The 18,522-nt window shown below is 41.4% G+C and overlaps 1 protein-coding gene across 1 annotated transcript; it reads left to right on the forward strand.

Annotated features, from left to right (window-relative positions):
• The first annotated feature begins 1,412 nt into the window (after nucleotides 1-1,412).
• FAM177A1 (family with sequence similarity 177 member A1) lies at nucleotides 1,413-16,238 on the forward strand. Its single transcript, XM_061463517.1, has 5 exons — nucleotides 1,413-1,594; nucleotides 5,665-5,841; nucleotides 13,005-13,071; nucleotides 14,652-14,749; nucleotides 15,556-16,238. The coding sequence occupies exons 1-5, from the start codon at nucleotides 1,508-1,510 to the stop codon at nucleotides 15,766-15,768; spliced, it is 642 nt and encodes a 213-aa protein (XP_061319501.1). The 5' UTR covers nucleotides 1,413-1,507; the 3' UTR covers nucleotides 15,769-16,238.
• The last annotated feature ends 2,284 nt before the right edge of the window (nucleotides 16,239-18,522 follow it).

Here is an 18,522-nt window from a genome sequence, read left to right on the forward strand (position 1 = left end):
TTCAGTTCTTTTAATCATTTCAGTTCTTGAGCAGTATGAACCAATGTAACACACAAAAGCTATGCAGCAAAGAGTAGTAAATAAATCTGGGTTAGGAATGCATTCTATAGGAGAAACCGGATCATTAACTTGAATGCTTTTGATGGAGATTAAACATTAATAGGTGTATTGAGGATGAATGGTGAAGCACTGTGCTTCTGGACTGGCTCAGACTGTCCAGTTACCAACAATTAATTTCTATTTGCAATTCATTGCATACATTTAGTCTTCAGTTTCAGCATTTCCAAACTATTACTGCTGCTACCTGACAGGAACCAAACTGTCACTAGTTGTGTGTTGGCAAGGGCATTAACTTTAAAGTGTTATATATGAAAATTATTATTTCTAAAGTATAGGTTGGAATAAACAGCAGTATATTGCTCTTACCTTAATGTGCCAGGTAGAAACAACTTTGGAGCCTGCTTGGTATGACTGCATAAAGTTACCAAGATTTTTATATATATACATGTGTATGTGTGTGTCTGGGTGTATATATACATGTAGGTTTATGTCAGAGGCATTCAAAAGGAAGAATTCTCCTGTATAGGAGCACCTGTAAAATGCTCTCATAGCTTTATGGGAGAACATTTTAGGGAGCATGGCCGTAATTTCTTTCATGGTTATGGACCCTCCAGAGCACAGTATTTAGAAGAAAATCCTGGAGTTGCAGGAGAACAGAAGCTATTATGGTCTGTATGTTGAGTTATTATTCTGAACTGGTGATCTGTTTGCCTGAGCTCAGGAGAGGCAATGTAAAACAGCCAGCAAGTGCCATGCGTAACAACTACCCCAGAACCATTTTCTGGCAGGTTTGATAGCCATCACCAGCGGCAAGGAGGCCTCAGCACAAACAGGAGAGAAAAGGACTCGAGGTCTGTGCTGGAGTAGCTAAGCAAACCAATTGCCTGGCAAACAGTTGTTCTTGCCTGCTGGGAATAAATGTTATTTTCTCACACGGGCACGCCACCAGGGCCCAGGCACCTTTTGGTTTCCCTTTCTTTCTTGTTCTGTGGCTTGGCTTTTAAAATGTGTAAAATGACCATGTACTTAAAGGCTTAAGTAGCAACTTGGCTTTTGAGACACACAGAAGAACTCCTAGATCCTGTCAAGTAGCTTTATGTGTTTCTCGGACCATTCTTCTATTATTTTGCACATTTCTACAATATTGTAGGAGGATGACGTGTATTTCCCCACAACACGCATAGTTTCATCTCTTCACAGAGGGGGTAAGCTTCCTGCTGTAGGTAGATATGGCTGTGCCTGGCACCCCCATTGCCTCTAGCCTCCCCGCCGGTCTCCAGCTGGGAGCAGAGCGGGCCCCTGGGGGCCCCCCACGCCTCGAGCGCAGGGCGGCTGGAAGCGCCGCCCCGGCGGGCGGTGGTGATGGGTGGTGCCGGCCGGCTGCTCGCCTCCCTGGGCCGCGGCGGGCCCGCTGCCGCCCTCCCCCGGCGCCGCGGCGGGCGGGAGGATGGAGCAGGGGCTGTCCGCCATCACCCTCTACTGCGCGCCCGCCGCTGGCGCCGCGGCTGCTGCCTGCGCCATGGAGCCTGAGCAGGTGAGGGGGGCCAGGGTTGGTGGGGCGGCCTCTCCCCGGACCCTCCCGGCCGGGCCACCCGGGAGAAGGCCGCTTCGGGGAGCAGGCGAGGCCTCTCTGGCCGCGGCGGGCTGGCGGGGGCGCTGGGGCCCGGGCCCGGCCCCGGCCTCACGCTCTCGGGTGTGCAGGAGCGGGGGCCCGGCGGCGGCCGGTTGTCCGCTGTGGCTGGTGTGGTCTGGCCGCGGGGGAGGGAGGTCGGTCTGTCAGCCTGCTCTACAGCTCTCGGTAATGACAGTCGGCACGGCAGGCACGCGTGTCTCCGGTGTCTCTCGTTCACCGGCACATAATGCTTCTTACAAACGAGCCTGATGAATATTAAATTGAGGCAGGTTTCAGCTTCCCTCTGCGCTGCCAAGGTGGAGAAGGCGTTGGAGATGGTCAGGGACACCAGCTCTTAATTAAGTGTAACCTGGTGAGCCGTTCTACCCTGCCCCAGCCTCCGCTATGCACTGCACCTTCACCGATCATGGTGCCTTCTCAAAGAATTGTCATTTCTTACAGTCGTCCTGTGGCTCTGTTATTCTCTTACCTTCTTTCATCGACACGCTGTTTAATGTCAGTTGAAACAAAGGGGTGGAAGGTCAAGCTGTATGAAAAGAAAACAACCAACCAACCCCCCCAAAACCAGATCCCCAAAAAACCCCAAGCCCCAGAATTAACCCAAATGAAATCAGTAAGGCAGTCAAGACAGCATGCATGGGTGGAGATGTTTCTCATTAGCTATTACCAGCCTTCTAGTAAGTAGCACTGTCAGGTCAGCAGATCTGTGCAAGTTGAGTTACTCATCTTTCTGAGGGACAGCGGACATCACAGATTTGGGCATTTCGGGTCATGAGCTCTTGTAAGGATACCCCAGTCTGACAGATTAAAAGATGCTGAAGTGAATAGTCTGTTTTCCCTGTTATTTTTTGCTTTTCTTTTTCCTTTCCTTGATGAAGGTTTGTGTCAGTTGCATCACCTAATACTAGTTATGTGAGCTCTGCTAGCTTACCTGCAGGTGTACTGACACACCCCATCCTTAATCATCATTTATTTATCTTGGCATCTGGGACGTGGACTGCCATTCTGTTGTGCTCAGTGTTGTACTTCCTGTCAAAGCATGCCGAGCTCTCTCGCAGTCTCTGTCCAAAGGGTGAGATAAGAGAGTGGTGTAAGGAGGGTGAACAAGGAGCAGCAGTTTCAGATGCTGACTTTCTGACGGGCAAGGTTTGTATGGGTGCTGTAAAGTCAAGAAAAATTTCAAAAGGGACGTCTAAAAGGAAGTTGCTTTACAGCATTCACCAAGCACCTTACGAACATACCTGGTGTGGCAAAAGTGCAAGAATGACTGGCCTTTGTGTCTGATAGCTGCCAGAATAGAAGCCAAAGTAAATACTTCTGCAGCATGAGGTTAAGACAGGGCTGTCTTTCAACATCCATGTGATGCGGTGGAAAGGGAAAAAATGCGTGGAAGAAATGAGGTGGCAACCTGACCGAAGTGTGGACTAGAGGGATGATCTTTGTAACAACTTCTTAAATTGGAAAAGAAGATCAAGTTTGTAAAGGAAGATCGAAAGTGTGAAGCCTCAGACAGGAGATAACTGTGTCATTTGTGCTATAAAGTGAGCCTAGCTGACAATTCTAGAGTACATCTGTGTTGCCACAGTTTTGGAACGATAAATACAATTTACCATTGTTGAACTTTCTGCCTGCAGCTGGGAGAGCTGGCTTTTATTGATCATGCATGTAGAAATTAGAAGGACAAATGCTACAGTGATGACTAAAACCCACATCCAGGTTTGTTGATTAGATAACAACCAAAACAACAGCTGATATATGTTGCTTTTATTTGATAATTTAGAACTCTGAACTGGATTACTAAGGAAGTGAGATTCATCATTCCTTGATGAATCCTTACTGTCTTGAACAGCTGCATTTGCCTAAAACTTTGTACCTGTACCAGCTATATGGAGCTGTTTACTGTAGGTAGAGTAAATGGAGTGTGGGATGGGCGTGCAGGGAATTGAAGCCTGCCTTTTCAACTTTAAATGTTATCTGCAGGTTTTTTCTAAGTTGAAATATTTGAAGCATTTGGGTTAAATGAGCCAAAATCAGACTGTGCCTTTAGAGGAGCTCTAAGGAGAGGCTCATGTTGCATGCTGTTGTTAATCACAGTAATATTTGTGATGCCATGCTGCAAGTTATAGTGCTCTTCAGCACTGTGACTAAACATGAAAAATGGCATCATTGTACGATGCCAAGAAAAGAGCGTGAAATGTTCATAGAAGGCTGATTCTGTGGTGCTCTTTGCTCAAAAAAAATACAGAACTGAGTCACAGTAAGTGGTGCCTGCTTTTATAGGAGCAGCAAGGCATGCTCCTTGTGCTGAGGTTGCCTCGCTGTTTTTAGCATTCATATTTTTGTAGCTTTGCTCTTCTGCTCCTGCTATGTTCCCAAGACTGGTATGTAGCAGAGAGAGTACACTGGGCCCCATATAGTCAGTTCTGTCTTTCTACATGAAAATGTAATTCTGCATGAAAATGTAATGCTGTTTCAGCTGAACTACCCCATTGAGGACTTGCTGCTTCATTCTGCTCTGCTCTTCCAGGAAAATGCCCAAAATGTGCCACAGTAGCTACAGAAATGCTAAGGGAAGCTGAAATGACTTGCAGTTTTGGGAAGCAGTGGTACAAGGGCTAAGGATGATGAATGTGTGCACTCCCTCTCTGCTTTGTAGAGCTGGGCACATGATCTTTACCTTCCCTCCCTCTTCTCTATGGGCACGGGAAAAATCTGTGCCTGGAATGAAGGAAGCCATTCTGCTCCCCACAGCCCCCTTCTGTCCCACTGGCTTTCCCAGCTAACCAAGCCTGTTTGTGTTGCACAGCTGATTCATGTAATCTAGTGTAAGAGATGGGAATGGTGATGCTGCACTTGCAAAAATTAAGGGATGGCTTTATGTGATAAAATATATATTCTCATTAATAATTTTGGATTGTAACCTTGGAGACTGTGAAGTTTGCATAGGCAATTGCCATTTGAAAACTGGAATGTGCCCCTTTTGTGCAACCTGAATTCTATGTACACATACACACATCTCACTCCTTATGATATGGTTTCCAATTATAGGAGCTCGTGCATATTTAAAAACCTTCACGGTATATTAAAAACATGTGCTTGGCATTTCTGGCCTCTGTGTCCTTCTCTGCATTACAGAAGTGTTTTCAGAGGGGTTTTATGCATTTGATGCAGTAGTGTCTGAAAGCACTATAAGGTGAAGGCTCGTTTCGATAGCTACAGCACAAAAGCTTCCTTACATTCTCTGGCTGCAGGAGTTACTAGCATAAAGAATTATCGATTGGCCTTTGAACTAGAAGTATATTTTTTTTAATGCTTGTGGCCCAAAGACTGCATTGTAGTATTCAGCAGCTGGAAGAACAAAACCAGACATTGTACTTCTCTTTTTATATGTCCTTAGCCACAAAACTGCGTGTTGTTCTTTTAGCATGGTCCCGTGTACTAATTGTGATTGCCGATGAAAGCCCAAAGAAGCAGATTCCTTGATGCATCTTTTTAAAGCTTGAGCCTGGCTGCTTCATTATCCTCATTCAATTCCAGTGCTAGAGGTGTCTGCCTAAGCTTGCAAAAAGATGGCTACAGCTTATGAATTGCTTGATTAATTTCACTAGGTATTCCAAAGCCAAGGACAGATTTAAATGTAACACTTAGGTGTTCAGTAAAATATTTAAAGTGTCCTGCTAAGAAAGTCCTGCATAACACAGTGCTCTTCCAGAACAGTTGTTTTTGATACCCCCTGTCCATGCTGAAGTGAAAGCACTTACCTCCTGGTTATTTTTAACGATGAGATCAGTTTTTATGTATCTGCAAACAGTAATGTTTCCATCTTTTACCTGCAGCCAAGCTCTTGCAAATGTCCACTGTATACACTAATCATTCTAAAATAATGTAAATATCTAAGTTTTTTAAGGGGGAACTTTTCTAGTTCCAGAAGTACGTACCTGATATAATGATTCTTTTTTTCTTCATTATAGCAACTTACAAATGGAGATAGAGGCTTTGAGAATGTGGAGCTGGGTGTCATAGGAAAGAAGAAGAAAATTCCAAGGAGGGTTATTCATTTTGCAAGTGGAGAAACAATGGAAGAATATAGCACAGATGAAGAGGAAGATGAACAAGAGAAAAAAGACCTGTTGCCACCTGTAGATCCTGTAGGTATTTTACTTGATACTTCTGGTTTACTGGGTAACTGCCCACATTTCATACTTTAATTTTTGTGACACAAATCTGGTGTACTATTAAACATTCCCTTAATTTGATTGGCTCTAGGCACTGAGAAGTCTGTGAGAAGTATTCCTGAGAAGTTTTGTCTTGGAGTTGCCCTGCACTAAAGTAGCCATGCTACTTGGAAGTGGGTTTAATTTCTTCACGGTTCTAGACTGTCCTCTCCAGCATGTCTTCCTCTCATAATATTTGAGTGGTGTCTCCTTGATTTGTACTGTTGTCTAAAAAATGGGCAGGGAGGGCAGTTGTTTCCTTACGTTTGGTGACAGTGGAGAGCTGAACCTCTCCGTGTTATGATGTTACCATACTGGCAATTAGATATAATTAAAAATGTTAGAAGGGAAAGAAATAGATGACTTACAGAAATAAAGGAAAACTGGTGTAATTCATGATGTATCAAGAACAGCTTTTAGAACATCTGCCTAGTCTGTGTATGTAATTTTCATCTGCCTTCTAAGCTGTTAAGGTGTTGCTCAATCTGTGAATGGAGGAGTCTCCATTTATTGGTCCGAATTCAGGTGAGGTTTTGACAGGTAAAGCTGTCTCCAGTAGTGTGTATTACAGCTGCTGAAATACATTTTCCTGTTTGTCAATGATTCTGGATCTATGCTTAGAGGTAAAATGAAATATATAATGTTTTATTCTGCTCGTGTGTCTGACGATCTGTCGTGATACTGTATCTGCGAAGCTCTCAGCCATGTGTGGCAGCTTTGGCAGCAGCAGTTCTCTGCCCTCTGGCAGCCGGTCCCAGAGATGATCTGCATCCTTCTCTTCATCTGTGCACATCCCTAGTCTCATGTTTCTTATATGGCACCCCCACAAACTGGTGTCCCAAACTTCTTAAGTTTGCAAACTTTTTTACCCTCCTGCAACAATGCTTACCGCAATGAATTGGGTCTGCAGTCCTACTCCCTGCCTGCTGGTGGGGCTCCCTTCCTGTCCCTCTCTGGGCTTTTTTGCCTGTACTGAGATAGAGGCTGGATCCTTTCTGATGTGCTGGAGTGTGGTCAGGCAGCTGTGAGTCACTCCTTTGTGCAGTGGCTAGTCCTGCCTGCTTGCATGCTGGAAGCAAATGCCAGCATGGAGCTGCTTGTTTCGATGCTTCTGATAAGAGTCTTTGCATGCACCAAAACCAGTACCCTGCTATCTGCTTCATATTGCTGTTGAAGTGACTTCTGCATCATCAGTTTAGAATCCATAATTAAGAAATGTGGTTGAAGCTCTCTGTTTAATATACAGTAGTTGGCCCTGTATTTATTTATATGTATATCCATCCTGGGAGAGCGTGGCTTTGTTGAAGGAACTGCAGTGAAGAGTTTGACTTTCTGCTGATTCTCTTTTGAAGAAGTGGGGAACAGTAAGGAGTTTGCTTTAGGAAGGACTGTCAATCAGTTCCTCTGTTTTTCCTTTCTGTAAAATGAATTTATCTGAAAGACAGGGGAAAAAAAAGCCCAAAAAATGGTTTGAGGGCTGAGCTGCAGTGAGACTGGGAATTCAGCTGGGATTGGAGTTGCTAGTGATTCATGGGTGAAGCTGTGCATTTCATCTTGGAGGGACTGATGGCCTGTTTCTTGCTAGGCAGTTCTGGTGTACAATAAAGAGTAATATTAGCCTGGGAGCAGGTAGGATATTATCAGTATAAAGTACACCTGAAGTTTATAGTCTGAAAATAAATGTTCAATAAATACTTTAGCTATAGTCTGAAAATAAATATTCAAAACCAGTGGCTAGATGTTAAGGTGCCTTGCTGGGTGTTGGGTTTGTTTTTCTTTTCCTCCCTAAGGACCTACTCCAAAAAGTGCAAGAACTGTGAAACTTACTGAATATCATGGTAATGTCCAGGTATCTTCAAGGCCAGGTCTGTTCCCCACTATGCAGGTCATGTCAGATATCCATGGGTATGTATGAGATTTTTTTTTTTCCTCAACTATGATTGGCAGGGGACCAGATCTGTGTAATTTTTTGTGCAGTTTCCTCTGCAGAGTTCCCTGAAGAGTTTCCTCTGAAGAGTTCCACTGTGGTGCAGTGGTGGGAGGCTCACAAGCCTGGGCTTACATGTTGTGAGGCAAGAGACGTGCTGTACAAATGGACACTTAACTGAAGAGCCCTCAAACATGCACAGCAGCCAGGAATGCTCTGTGACCCTTCTCCTGCTTACCTAATAAGGATTTTTGGTTTTTTATTCAGAATACTAAGGAGTACATTGTATGGCACAGTTAAGATAGCTTTATTCTCCTCTTATAGTTTATGAAATCCTTAATTTTATTATGCTTTTTAATAAAAGGACCCCCAAACCCAGAATAGTTTATTGTGGAGCACAGTATGCCTTACATGTATTGCTTTGTACCCTGACAGAATAAACTTGATTAGACCAAGGGTTGCATTAAGTGAAGTTTGCCTTATCTGCTGCCTGCTTCATGTATCCCAGCTGAGCCACTTAATGAAGAAATGTTAGTCCAAGCTGAGCTTTGACATTTTAGCGAACTGCTGCCTTAAAAATGTTCTTATTGTAGGATTTCTATAAAAGCAATTAAACAGTCAGTTTGCTGAGACCAGCATGTCTAAAACTTGTTATCTCAGTTGGGACACGAAAAAGTATGTTGCAAGTAATAGCTTTTTTTGGTCCGATTTATTTTTAGAAAATGCTCATTTAATGTTTTGAATAGAAACTTTGCATCATGAAATTTCAGAGCTCAGCTGGTATTGGCATCCTGGCAGCTTCTGATGACTGTAAGGGAAACAAATATTTTGCCACATTGTAAAGAATATCTTCAGTAAGTACCTTGGTTTAATTGTGTTTCAGAGCTAAGCAAACGATGATGCCTTTCTTAGTAAGCAAAATAACATGTATATATCCTGGTAATATGATAACCAAAGCAGTGTGATGGACTGCTGCCCCTCAGAACAAAACAAGTTCTCAGAAAGTAGTAGGTCTTAAATTTTGCTTTGAAACAATGATTCTGGTGCTTGTTGTATAGGTGAGCACTGAGTTCAGGAAGATTCTTGGACTGGAGTATCCATTCTGTTGTTTTGGTTTATCTTTTTTTTTTTTTTTTTTTTAAGAGTGAGTTGAATCTAGAACACATGGTATGCTTAATACATTTTTACCTGGATTTTGTAGATAATAGCACTCGGTATTATCTGAGTGTTCTCAAAGTTTAAATGTTTTAATAACATAAATGCTTTAGTAACATAAATACTTTAATTTTAACTGAGTCTTCTGTTCTAAAATTTAGATGCTTACACATTATACACAAATCTCTTTTTGTTTCTGTTCACCAAAACTTTATTTTGTAGTAATCAAATTTCTCTAACCTGTTCTAGAAGATGCTCTTTCTGTTCATCTCTGGAGTGTGACTTGCTATAAACTCTTTGTTTCATTCACTTATTACATGAGTAGGCAGAAAGTGGAATAAGTCTTTGCAGAGCGACTGGAAGCAATGTAGCTGTTGGTGATAACCTTAAAATTCATCCCGAGTACACCTCTGCAACAGAGCTCCAGAAGAGATTTAATTTTATTGACCTTCAGTGCTCAGAAAGATTGAATCACATTCTTGAAGGAAGATTATCTTGATGTCCTGTAGTTAAAAGGAGCTTAACTTCAAATAGCAAAAAGCCTTCTCTTGAGGACTGTCTAACTGTAATTTCCTTTTAAGAATTTGTGGATGAGAGACAAACATAGTCACTGGCCAAGTACTAGCAACTTGTGATATAGTAGGAGCTTTTTGATGAAGGATGGTGTGTGTTCCAGATCTTGGTTTAATTGGCTTGTGTTAGATGCCACAGTTTTACACGGTGCGTATGCTGAAGGACCTGTTATAGCAATGATCACTCAATAACTAAACTGATTTAAAAAGCATCTTGGCACAGTAAACAATGGAAAAGTATCTATTTGGTGACACATTAACTCTTAAATACGGGATTTGATTTTTCTTGACTCGGAAAATTATTCTTTTCCTCATTTTGTCATTTCTCTGCAAAAAGAAACCCTACGTTCTTTGGAAAGTTCAGGTGTTACTAGGGACTGAAATCTGGCAGAAATAAATATAGATGTGGATTGTTTGGGGACATGGAGCGCTTGGAAGTTCAAGGAAGTGGGTGTTTGCTCCCTTCAGCAGCCCCATACTAGGAAACAAAATCATGTTTAGTTGTTGAACCAGAGCCCTCTTGGTTTTATCAATGATCGAATCCATTCTGTTCATTCCTACTTAAAATGCAGTAGTTGGATTAAAATTGTATGTTGAGAATTTTTGCAGTTTAAAAAACAGTTGTCATAACCATTGTGTTTTTAATTTTAGACAACAAGGTGAAGTCAGGATAGCTCAATAGTATAATCAGGCATTGTAAAAATGAATACTGAAGAGACTGATGGCAGGAAGAATACTGTGCCCTTACAATGAACCGGTGTCCTGTGTTCCATACTGCTGTTCCTTGTTTCCAGCCAAGAAATACAGTATTACAGTGTCCTTGCATTGATTAAAGACTGAATGTTAAGGCTTCTCTGGCCAAAGGAGGTTGACATACAGGATCTGGGTATGTGGTTCCTACTGAACGCTAATAGGGTCTGACTTGGGTACTGTTTTCCAGTATCACTCAGTGTATTAAAGCTACTTCATACTGAGCTGTTGCCTAACAGTCCTGTTCATATCACCTGAACTGTTCTGCTTTTCTCTAGTACCTCTCCTTGCCCCACATTCACCATTGCTGCTTTGATCCCCAAGGTGCTCTGGAAACCACCCAAGCTTGCACTGAGGAAGTAAGGAGGAAGGAGGGAAATACTTCTTGGATGTGTTCCTTTGTTCCTGGTTGTTCTTGCCATCTTTCCCCTGCTGAATTTGTGTGTAGTAGCTTCTCTTATGGTTTTGTATTGCCTTTTGAGACCCCCAAAAGAATGCTCCTTTTTTAAACTGAGGGGACTGGCAAATCCTTTCATCGTGGGGGTGAAAAAGTCTCCGGTTGGGCTTTGTCAGAAAGCAGAGATTTCCATGAAGCTGAATTTAGAAGTGTTCCTAACATACCAAACTGTTATTTAATTGTCGGGGGGGGGCGGAGAGCAGGAATAGATGGAGCCTCTGTGTCTGCCGAACCTCTGGTGATCACTGCATTTGTGTTATACCACAAACACCCTAGAATGTTCTGAGCTACTTCTGTTACATTGTTCAGCTTGCTTTTTCACTCTTAAATGTCTTGTAGCTACTTGCTCACAGTGGCACAGCAAGGCTCCTGTTTGTCCTGTGCACTGTGTGAATGTTTTTTAACCTTGTTCACCTCATTAGTAAGGATTGTACAGAGCCGCCTTAGTGTCATTATTTGCACCTGTGGCAACAAGCTTTTACAGCACTTTCCTTGACTTCTTCAACTGAGCAAACTCCAAAATGATTGTTAGCCTGTCTGCCAACTGAGCGTGTAATCCACAAGCTGGAGGTGCTTTTGTGCAGGCAGGATAGCAGCTGGGTTTCCTTACTTTCACCTTGGCAGGACATTTTCTGTTCCCACTGCCAAAACTATATAACTTCTGGCGTTTTTCAGCCTTGCCCAACTTGAGTTTCTGGCTTGACAGACAGTTTCTTGCGGCACTGATTTTAGAGGCTATGCTTGGAAAGCACTGACGCCAAGTAGCTTGTGTATGGGCATACTGAAGGTGTATCAACTAGTCTCTGTAGCTGTATTATTTACAGTAATATTGGTGTCCTGTACAGATATCTATCAAATAAGATTACTGAAAATGGTTACTATCAGACAGTTTTTAGCAGCAAGTTATAAATACATATGCAACTGAGTGGAGCTAATGGGTTTCATTTAGTAAAAGCTGACACTTTGAATTGCTACTTTCCACAAGGAAAGTACCTCTGTAGAGATCCTTATTGAGGGGAAATACATAACAAAGAGCTTTCCTGAATCTCTTTGAAGACTGTTAACTATAAACATGTTGTAAGTTCACTGTGAAATTTGAGTTTGCCTTTTCACAAAGTGAAGACCCACAGCTTTTTCCCTGATAGTTTGGAATCTGTTTTGCCCCTTCTCCTTTTTATTACGTGGCTTGTTTTATTTTTATTTAAGATATACAGCCTCCTTCCTCAGTGAAGAGGATAGTCTATGTATGGCCATTAATGTCTAAATCTTTAAGTTCCTGTGTGTAAGTACCCCAGTCTGCCTGGATGCTGCAGCAGTTCCTCTCTGGCTGTGAGTTCACCATAGCTGTGCAAAGGACAGGTCCCCCTCCTTGTCTTCCCAGCCTGTCCTTCCTAAAGAGTCTCTATCCCTCCACTGCACTGCACTCCAGTGATGTGAGCCATCCACTGCATCTGTGGGGTCTCAACGAGATCCTACTGCTGCAGCTCTCTACACCCTACCACACACTGTGTTTAGCCCCATGCTGTGTGCCTCAGTGTGCAGGCACTTCAGAGAGACTTCCTTGCTTACATGCAAATGCTTGAGGTGACGCTACTGAAGTCCTGTTTTGTTCATTTTGTGTTCCTCTTGTTCACATCACCGCAGGTGCTTTGCCTGTCAGCCTGTCCATTGCTCCCTCAGAGGGATGCTGTAACTGTCTCTCTCCCTCATGCTTCCTGGTTTTGTCCTTCAGTCAATTCCGAACGGTAATTCCAAATGGTAACTCATATCTGCTTGTAAATACTTGGAAGCAGCCTCTTGCTCAGGGACCGCTTTGAAGGTTTGGTTGTAAACAGTATTTGCAGTTCTCTTATTACTGTAGTAAGGGGCTATTTGATTAACCCACTTCTGTTCTTGGCCTGATGAAATTCAGAACATTATGGAAAGGTCTTTCTAGTTATAGGAGTTACCTTGGGATTGAGTTGGATGTTTGTCATTTCCTAATCTAGGACTGGAAAACAAAAACCAGTGAAGCAGATTTTTCCTGATGTAAACTGTGGTTATATTTATATCTTATGTTGACACTTTGCTTCATGTATGTCTGGTATAGACTTATTCTAAATTGAAAATACTGTGGTAGTTGGCAAACAGGAAACACTGCAGATTTTTCTTCTCAATCTGTTTGAGCTTTTGCATGTATTACCATGTGCCATGAACATATAGTGATCATGTATTCATACTACTCTTGTTCTTACAGACAACACTCACGTGGGGACCGTACTTGTGGTTTCACATGCTGCGAGTTGCCACATCAACCTTATCAGGTATTGCTTTATTTAATTCTCGGGTAAACTAGTAATGGAATATTGGAAGTTGCATTGACAGACTGTAAATCATCTTTGTGAGTTACAAACCTGTATTTTGCTTTGAAACAACAACTCCTGAATGGAAGAACAAACAGAAAATACCCTTTTGTTTTCCCCCTTTTTCTCCATATGTAGATAGGGTGGTGTTGGCAAGGGAGCATATCAGCTTTCTATTAGGTTTTGTATGGAATTGTTTTGTGTGGTGTTACCTGAAAAGAATGCTGCTTGGGGTAATTAAACTGACCATTTTTATGAAGAAGACAACTAGAAATTACCCCAAGAACACATCTAGTCATGGTGCTTTACACAGGCTTCTGAGGTTACAAAATAAACAAAAATAAGGCTATTGTTAGGCGTCTTAAGCTCACTGCAGTTTATTTGACCTGTGGACCTCATAAAATGTTGTGACATTTTAAAAATCCTTGTCCTAGTTTGTGTTCTTCCCAAGGTGTAAAGTATATTTATTGCTGGGTTTTCTTTGACAAATGTTGTGGAGTTTCTGTCATTATAGACCTAATTTTGAGTATTTTTAAAAACTACTGGCAGTCTGTTCTGTTAATTAACCTATCCTTACTTTTAGAAACTTTTTATCTTGTATACAGTGTAATTCTGTTGTTTGTCCACCTGTTCTTCATACACAGAGGTAGATACGGCTTTCCTTTTTTTCAGATGTCTGTTATGAAGATTAGCACTTCCTTCTTCCCACTTCAGTTTTGCCTCTTACATTTGTCATTTGAACTGGTCTTTTGCGCAGAGCTCTGGATGCCAGGAAATCCATAAAATGAGTTATTGTGAACATTCACTGAGGCAGTCAATTGCTAACTTCTAACTTGTTTTCCCTAAAGATGACTAAGTCATTTGCATTCTCAGGGCAGATTTGCAATTTGAAGTGCAAGATATTTGACTTCTTGCCTTTACTCAAGAGCCAGTGCTGTAGCTGTCAATGTGGTAAAGAGACTGACTGTCACAAGCTCTCGTGTTCCATACTTTTGTGAGCTACTTGCTTCAGCAAAGTAGCGCTGCATGTAGCCTCCAGCTTGGAAATGGAAACAGCTGAAACCTAAGTATTTCATTAATCCATTAATATGCAACATAGAACATTGTTAAAACTGATAGTGTATGCATGTTTCAATAAATAACTCTCCAGTTTGCTGATACCATTAGACTCAAGTGCAGTTATGGTTGGTAGCCATGTAGTTTTTAACTGAAAAATACTCAGTTAAAATTCAGTTAAAATTGTCCTTTAGCAAAAGAAACCTAGATCCAAAGCTGAAACTAGTAAAATTCAAACAACCAGCACAACCATTCACTGATTTCCATGTCCTCCTTTTGTTCATTCTTTATCTTAAAGAACTGTTACTCATATATTAAGCTAATAATGACATGTAAGTCGATCAGCTTAACAGTGGTTTTGTCTTTTGAGTGAAGTAATACAATGGAAAACCTTTCAGGAAAGATGACTACACCTTTTAAAATAAACCTGTGTTTAAGAATTCTCTTCTAGACACTAATCATATGTAAACCTCTCAATTTTTTAGTGTGTGATTTCCTTGGGGAAAAGATTGCATCTGTTTTGGGGATAAGCACACCAAAATACCAATATGCCATTGATGAGTATTACCGAATGAAGAGAGAGGTATGTGATGGGGTTCTTGCACTCCTTTTCTCCCAGCTTGCCTCCCCTGGTATTTTAAAACATTGGTATTCCAGCATTAAAATGAAATTTTAAAACCTCTGTTTCTACTTACCTTCAGTTTCCATTTGACACATGATTAATGCTTGCTTATCGTCAGCCTTTTCCCACAAGCTCCTCAGTCTCAGAACTGGCTGGGTCCTGACCACTGCTCCATTTGTTCCTCTTACACAATGCATTTTCAAGTCAACAGTGTGAGGAAGCTGGGACAGAGCAGTTGCTGGACACTGTAAAGAGGCAGCTGCCAGGAATGTACCTTTCAACTCTAGAACTTGTTCAATGAAGTGTCACGGGTAAATTGAACACGCTGTTACCATTTGTTTTGGAAATGACTGATAGGAAGCCAGTGCTTTATGCAAAAAAAACCCTAACCCAACAATTAATAATCTTAATTTGCAAGAGATGGGAAACAGCTTTACTCCTTAGTTTTTATTTTTGATAGCTCTTTAGTAGTAAGAGTCGAAAAAGCTTTAGAGCAGGTAGTGAAATATCATTATTGCTATTGACTTAAAAACTGCTTATCTGGATATGTGACTTTCTTGTGTTTAGCATAACCTAATCCTCACTTTTTCCCATGTTTTTTATTTTTTTATTTAATGGGAATTCTGGAATATACCTTATCATGAGCTGATGACCAATGGAACAAATGTCCTTGCCTTATAACAGGAACTGCTATGCTGTCATGGAAAAGCCTTACAGTGGGTGTAAGAGGTAAATAGTAGGTTATGAATCTGGTTATCCATTTTTAGGAGGAAGAGGAGGAACAGGAAAACAAGATGTCAGACGAAGCAGAAAGACGGCACCAGGAACAGCAGAACAAGCCACAGGCTGAAGCTCCTGTCCAGACAGACCAGCCTGAAGCAACAGCATGCACTTCATTCGTGAATGTAAACTTTGAACATGAGGGAGATTGCCAGTCCATTGGGGAAGATAAACAGGATGCGGTTCCTGTCCCTCCTTAAGTGTAAAGTCCTGTATGATGTAAGAAGTGTCAGGTGTCACGCTCTGACTATAAGAAGCAGGAAAAATAGGATGATACTTGTTCAGTGAAATACAACTTCTAGCATTCTTATTGATCAGGAGAGAGCTTGGTGATGTCTGTTCAGTCTGTCTGCCTAAGGAAGGCTGAGGCATCCTGCTGAACTGGCACTTCAGATAAAATGAAAATTGCACTAGAAACATTTGGTCTACAATTGAATGTGTAAGCTAATTTCTGTGTAAAGCAGGTAAAAATGTCTTTCCCAAATTCCCTGAATTGCTGTGTCTCTTACACCTGTGGATTGCAGATGCAGGCTGTTTCCTACTTCTAAACACCTATTTCTGATTTGCACATTGTTTGCAACTCAGCTCTCTATGAATAGATTAATAGGAATCAATATTCTGTAACTCACAAGTCATTATAATAGTGTCTGTTTTCCCCTATTTATTGTCACTGTATGCATGTTGTTTGGTTTCTTTTTCCTGTTGTTTCACACAAGAGATAATGTTGCATTTAATGTTAATTAGATTTAAGGGTCCACTGAATTTTTATTTTAAATAACAACTTTAAAGGAGGGCATAAATATCTTTAAGGACTTATTAACAAGTACCAGCATTCTTGGAGGCCCATAGTGTTCAGTTGTTCCATGCAGTGCTCTAGCAAAGTACAGAAAACTAGCATCTGTGTAGGATGTTCTCACTCGAAGTCCAAGAATTAAGAGATCCACCTGCTTTAATACTTCACATGCTCTGAATGGTGCAGAGAAGTAAACTAACATCTTGCTAAATGATACTGAATCCACAGGACACTGTACAGAACCAATCAAGAACTTTTTCACACATAGATTACCAGAGTCAGTGTACTTAATTAACCCGGACTGTTAGTTTAATGTTGAATTACAGTAAGGGACATGCCATTGCAGATGTTCCCCTCCCCACAATACATAAATAACTAGAAATCCCAAAACCAAACTTGCGATTCCTCCTTTTTCTTAAATAAACAAAACACTTGTTGCAATACTGCAACAACAGAGATTATTAGCTAAGTGAAACACAGATGGCTCCAGAGCTTTTAAGTAGCCCAGATGCCAGTGAAGTCTGTTTTACTGCAGTCACCCTCATTCTACATGCAGCCTGTGAAAGGAGAATGGTTAACTTTGTGACAATCAGATGTCAGTGTCCCAGTCAGTTTTATTCTATAGTCATTTTAGATCAAGGGGCAGAAAACCTGCACCAGTTACCATGTGAAACAGTACTTCTAAAAAAAAAAAGTCTCCACTGAAATTGTGTTGCGTATTGCTGTATGTCCCTGGTTCCACTACCAACTAACTGAGAAATCTGATGTAACATCAGAGGTCACGTAACTTGGCTGTTAGTTTCCAGGGTTCAGTTATGTATTTCAGACAACCTCTGCTGCAACTAGTGTCCTGTAAAGCACAAATCCTTTCTCCTCTCATCTGCCCATAGAATTCCAGCACTACCAGAAAATCTTCTGAAGAGGATTCAGTCATCAGCTCCATGACATCTGTTTTGATACCCTCTTCTTTGCCTCCTCCTTTAATTGTAAGATAGAGGGTGCTGACAGCTGTATAAAATCATTCCCTAGCCTGAACAGCTGCAGGGGAGAGCTTAGTTCAACACCTGGGGAATACACAGAACAACCATGCGTTGGGAGTTCTTACACCATTACAAATGATAGCCTCAAACAGCTTAGTTCAGCACTTGGGGAATACACAGAATAACCATGTGTTGGGAGTTCTTACACCATTACAGACAGAAAGCCTCACACAGCTCAAGAGTAAAGCTGAAGGATGCTTTGCTTTTCTGCCAAGGAATTTGTATCAGTAGCATTGGCTGTCCTCCCCCACCACACTATCTCTTGTCTCAGAAATGCTGTCACTGCCTTGGGTTTAAACTTCTCTGTATAAAATACTGTATTACTCACTGTGCCTTAACTTAATCCTTCCTTCAGTTTTTTTTGCAAAATGTATGAAAGTGGTTACTTTCATAATGGTTTAATTTTCCTGTAAATGCATTAATTGGTTATTTTATATTTAATATAATTTTTGAACTGGAAGTTGGCTATGGGTTTTCTTAAAAAACTGTGCAGTCTTTGCAACTTCATGCCTGCATGCAGGTGCATGTGCTGTTCAGTTTTTTCATCTTCACGGAGTCACACATCCTGCTGAAATTCAAATAACACAGTAAGTACCCACACCCCTGCCTTACAGTCTCATGTAGCACTTGGTAACATACTTGATGTATGTTCAGCACATTCATCACTAGTGTGAGGTATGCTCAGCACTATACCTCACACTAATAAATAACGCTACTACCTCACGGTAATAACTATTGTACTATTGTGATTTTATCTGAAAGTTGAAACATTTCTACGTCTTTGTTAAATTCACTACTGCTGTAGCTCAGCTGTGCAATTAAGTTTGATTACATAATGTACTTGCACAGGAGGTTATATTGGTGAAAGATTTTAGACAGCTGCTTGGATTAACTATATATAAAGCTAGTGCAGTTTTGTTAATGAACCTCTTGAGAACTGGGCAACCATTCAGGCAGTTCAACAGTTATTTACTTATCGTTTCTGTTAGACACAGCTGGACACATATGGAAGAAAGAGGCCTAAACTTTACCTCATACTGAAGACTTCTGCTTTTACAACAGAATGCTCAACAGTACATTAGAGGAAGACACACAGAATGCAGTGGGGGGCTTGGGATTGT

The sequence above is a fragment of the Pezoporus flaviventris genome, unplaced genomic scaffold (assembly GCF_033815535.1).
Source record: "Pezoporus flaviventris isolate CSIRO_AGI_PZ_B2104156 unplaced genomic scaffold, CSIRO_AGI_Pfla_v1 ptg000036l, whole genome shotgun sequence".
Classification (NCBI taxonomy): Eukaryota; Metazoa; Chordata; class Aves; order Psittaciformes; family Psittacidae; genus Pezoporus; species Pezoporus flaviventris.